Source organism: Hippocampus comes, unplaced genomic scaffold, assembly GCF_001891065.2.
Source record: "Hippocampus comes isolate QL1 unplaced genomic scaffold, H_comes_QL1_v1.1 scaffold295, whole genome shotgun sequence".
Lineage (NCBI taxonomy): Eukaryota > Metazoa > Chordata > Actinopteri > Syngnathiformes > Syngnathidae > Hippocampus > Hippocampus comes.
This window is the reverse complement of record NW_017804848.1, coordinates 226,404-229,228: the sequence shown is the minus strand read 5'-3', so window position 1 is coordinate 229,228 and position 2,825 is coordinate 226,404. Positions and strand designations below refer to the sequence as shown.

The following is a 2,825-nucleotide window of genomic DNA, read 5'->3' as shown; positions in this document are numbered from 1 at the left end:
TTTTTTGGGTCGGGGGTGGGGGCGGGGGGGCAGAGTCGGACCTCGCTAGCCAGCTAGCCCGAGTGGCTCCAGGCCGAGTCCCTGCCGTTAGCCGCCTAGCTAGCCCAAGTCGACGCTAAGCCTTAGCCGCCTAGCCCAAGTGAGTGCTAGCGAGCTAGCCTCACCGCGCACACGTCCGCGAGACCCGAGGGGAAAAAAAGTGTCGTTTGGGCCCCGCGAGTGCAAAGTTTCACGTCAGCCGGGCGTTTACCTCTGAGTGGCGCGGCGACTCTCTGTCGCTCGAGTCGCCTTGGACTTGGCGTAACTTTTGAAAGGCTGAAAGTATGACGCGGTCCCGAGTGAGTGTATGAAGTCCACGCTACCAAGCAGGCAGCTCGGAGCTACTAGCTACTCCCCTCCCCACGAGCTCCTGCTACTCGTCGACCGTACGCTGTGGACTCGCTTGTGGCGTTGCCCACGCTACGGCCGCTGTAAACAATCGTTCTGCTGCCCCCTGCTGGCGGCATGCGGAAATGCAGCGCAACTCCTGGAGACGTAAAAAAAAAGAAAGAAAATTGAAAAACAGAAAAAAATATAACGAACAGAAATTAAATCAGAGAAACAAGAAAAAAATACGAAACAGTAAAAAAATATTCAATTTCACAAAAAGCCTGAAACTAAAAGAAAGAATCCCTAAAATAAATACTATACTCACAACAACCACATATTTTTTGTCTTCAAGCAGTAGTCTTGTGTTCTCTCTCTCTCTCTCTCTCTCTCTCTCTCTCTGCCAAAGTAGAAAAAAATGGCTGCATCACATTGCAAAAACACTGGGACAGGGTCACGCTTACCACTGTGACATGACCTTTTAACATTCAATAAACATTTGGAAACCGAGGAAACTAATTGTTGTAGTTTTGTCAGTAGAATTATTTCCCATTCTTGCTTGATGTACAGCTTCAGCTGTTCCACAGTGCAGGTGCTCCGTCATGTTACCCTAATGTGTTACACATCGTGGTCGACGACCATTTTGTTGGAAATGGTGACCACGAACGAGCGTTCTAACGGACAGATTGTCCCTCGAGGTACATTGTCACCAGGTCCGACTAACACCGATCATGGTGATTCTTTAGGACATGAGCATTTCGATGGTGGAATTCCCGTCTCGTTTCATCTCCCGCGGCGTTTGGAGTCGGCGGTCACAGTGTTGTTCCACAGCCCTCTTGGCCAACTTCCTCGTGTCCTTTGACTGTAAAGTGGAAGCAATCGGCCATTTTTTTTTTTTTTGTTCATGTGAACATATGTGGCGGGTCACCCAACATTTTTGAGCAATAAAACGAAGAGAAAAAAATATCGCAAAATTGGTTAGTTGTGTATTGGTGCAGCACAAAAGGACGAAAAAATGTGACTGCTCTTAGAAAGAAAAAAATAATAATGTGCACGGAAACTTGGAAATTGTGGCGAAATGTGAAAATCAAAATGGCTGGCACATCTTACTGAAGACGATCATTTTGTCGTTTGGTGCATACAACGCCACTCACACACACCAAAAACCACCACACGCGTCAGGAGGTGAATCGACTCTGAAAAATTGGGGCTGAGGGAGGGAGGTGTAGTGCGATGCACCGATTAGTTGACAAATTTCATAAATATGTCCAACTCGAAGCGTTGCGGGGGATCATCTACCCCAAGGGTGGGCAATCCCAGTCCCGGAGGGTCGCCGTCCTGCATGTTTTCCAAATCTCCCTGTTGTAACACACCTGATTCAAATGAACAGCTTCCAGATCAGGCGTCCACAGAGCTTGCTGATGATCTGATCAGTAGAATCAGCTGTGTTGCAACAGGGAGAGACTGAGAACATGCGGGATAGCGGCCCCTCCAGGACTGGAATTGCTCACCCCTGATCTATCCTCTCCAAACATTCCACCAGCACCACATGGCTAAGTCAGGACAAAATCGGCTTTCCAGAGGCGAGGGAATGACTACAAACGAGTGCGGCTCCCCAGCGGCCCGACGTTGGCATCCCTCCCAGGGAGGGGGAGGAGGCCGCGGTCGCGGTGTTGCGGGGAGGGGGGAGGAGACTGGAGAGGTTACATGCTAACTGCTACTAAAGTAGCAGTTGTCAGCAATCAACACGTGGTGCTCGCGCGAAGGAGAGGGAGGAGTGCGAGGGGTCCTCTCAAATGTCGACATGCTGGCCTGCGAAAATGTCGCCGCTTGAGAACAATCATTCCTCGTGGCCCAGCGACGTTGTCCAAGATGTCAAAGTACAAGCAGGCACTCGCCAACACGTGCACAAGCCCGAATCGCCGCCGATGGCTCGTCAATAATCGGCTCACCTCTGTCCTGCGAGGCCGACGGGTGGACGCTGTGCAGCGGCACCCTGCCCGTCGTCCTGCGGGTCCACGCGTTGACTTTGGGCGGCGGAGCCGCGACGACTTTCTTGGCCGCCCCGTCGGCGTCGAGGCTCGGCTCGCCGTCGCCTTCCTCGGCTCCGGGCGCTTCCGCCGCGCCGGCCCGCTGAGCCTCCGCGGACTTGTCGCTTTGGGGGGTCGGCTTCTGCTGGTCGGATGCGCCGCAGCTCGCCGCGGCCGCCGCTGTCAAAGTGGAGTCCAAGTGACCGCTTTCAAGTTCGCTCGACATCCTGCTCGTTTCCCAAAAGCCGCCGCGCTTAGATCCAGGGTGAACTTTTGGTCCTTGCCTTCGTGTCCCAGAGAAAAGTGGACAAAAACTCGCGGGGCGACCACATCCACAAGTGGAGGTAAACAACTTTTTTGGGTCGGGGGTGGGGGCGGGGGGGCAGAGTCGGACCTCGCTAGCCAGCTAGCCCGAGTGGCTCCCGGCCG

The 2,825-nt window shown here is 53.3% G+C and overlaps 1 protein-coding gene across 1 annotated transcript in view; it reads right to left on the bottom strand.

The window, feature by feature from the left end:
* larp1b (La ribonucleoprotein 1B) overlaps nucleotides 1-2,819 on the bottom strand; it is an 18,624-nt gene extending 15,805 nt beyond the window's left edge. The window contains exon 1 of the mRNA XM_019877501.1: nucleotides 2,362-2,819. Coding sequence (XP_019733060.1) covers nucleotides 2,362-2,622 — 261 coding nt within the window. The 5' untranslated portion in view covers nucleotides 2,623-2,819. The remainder of the gene's footprint in view (nucleotides 1-2,361) is intronic.
* Nucleotides 2,820-2,825: the final 6 nt, after the last annotated feature.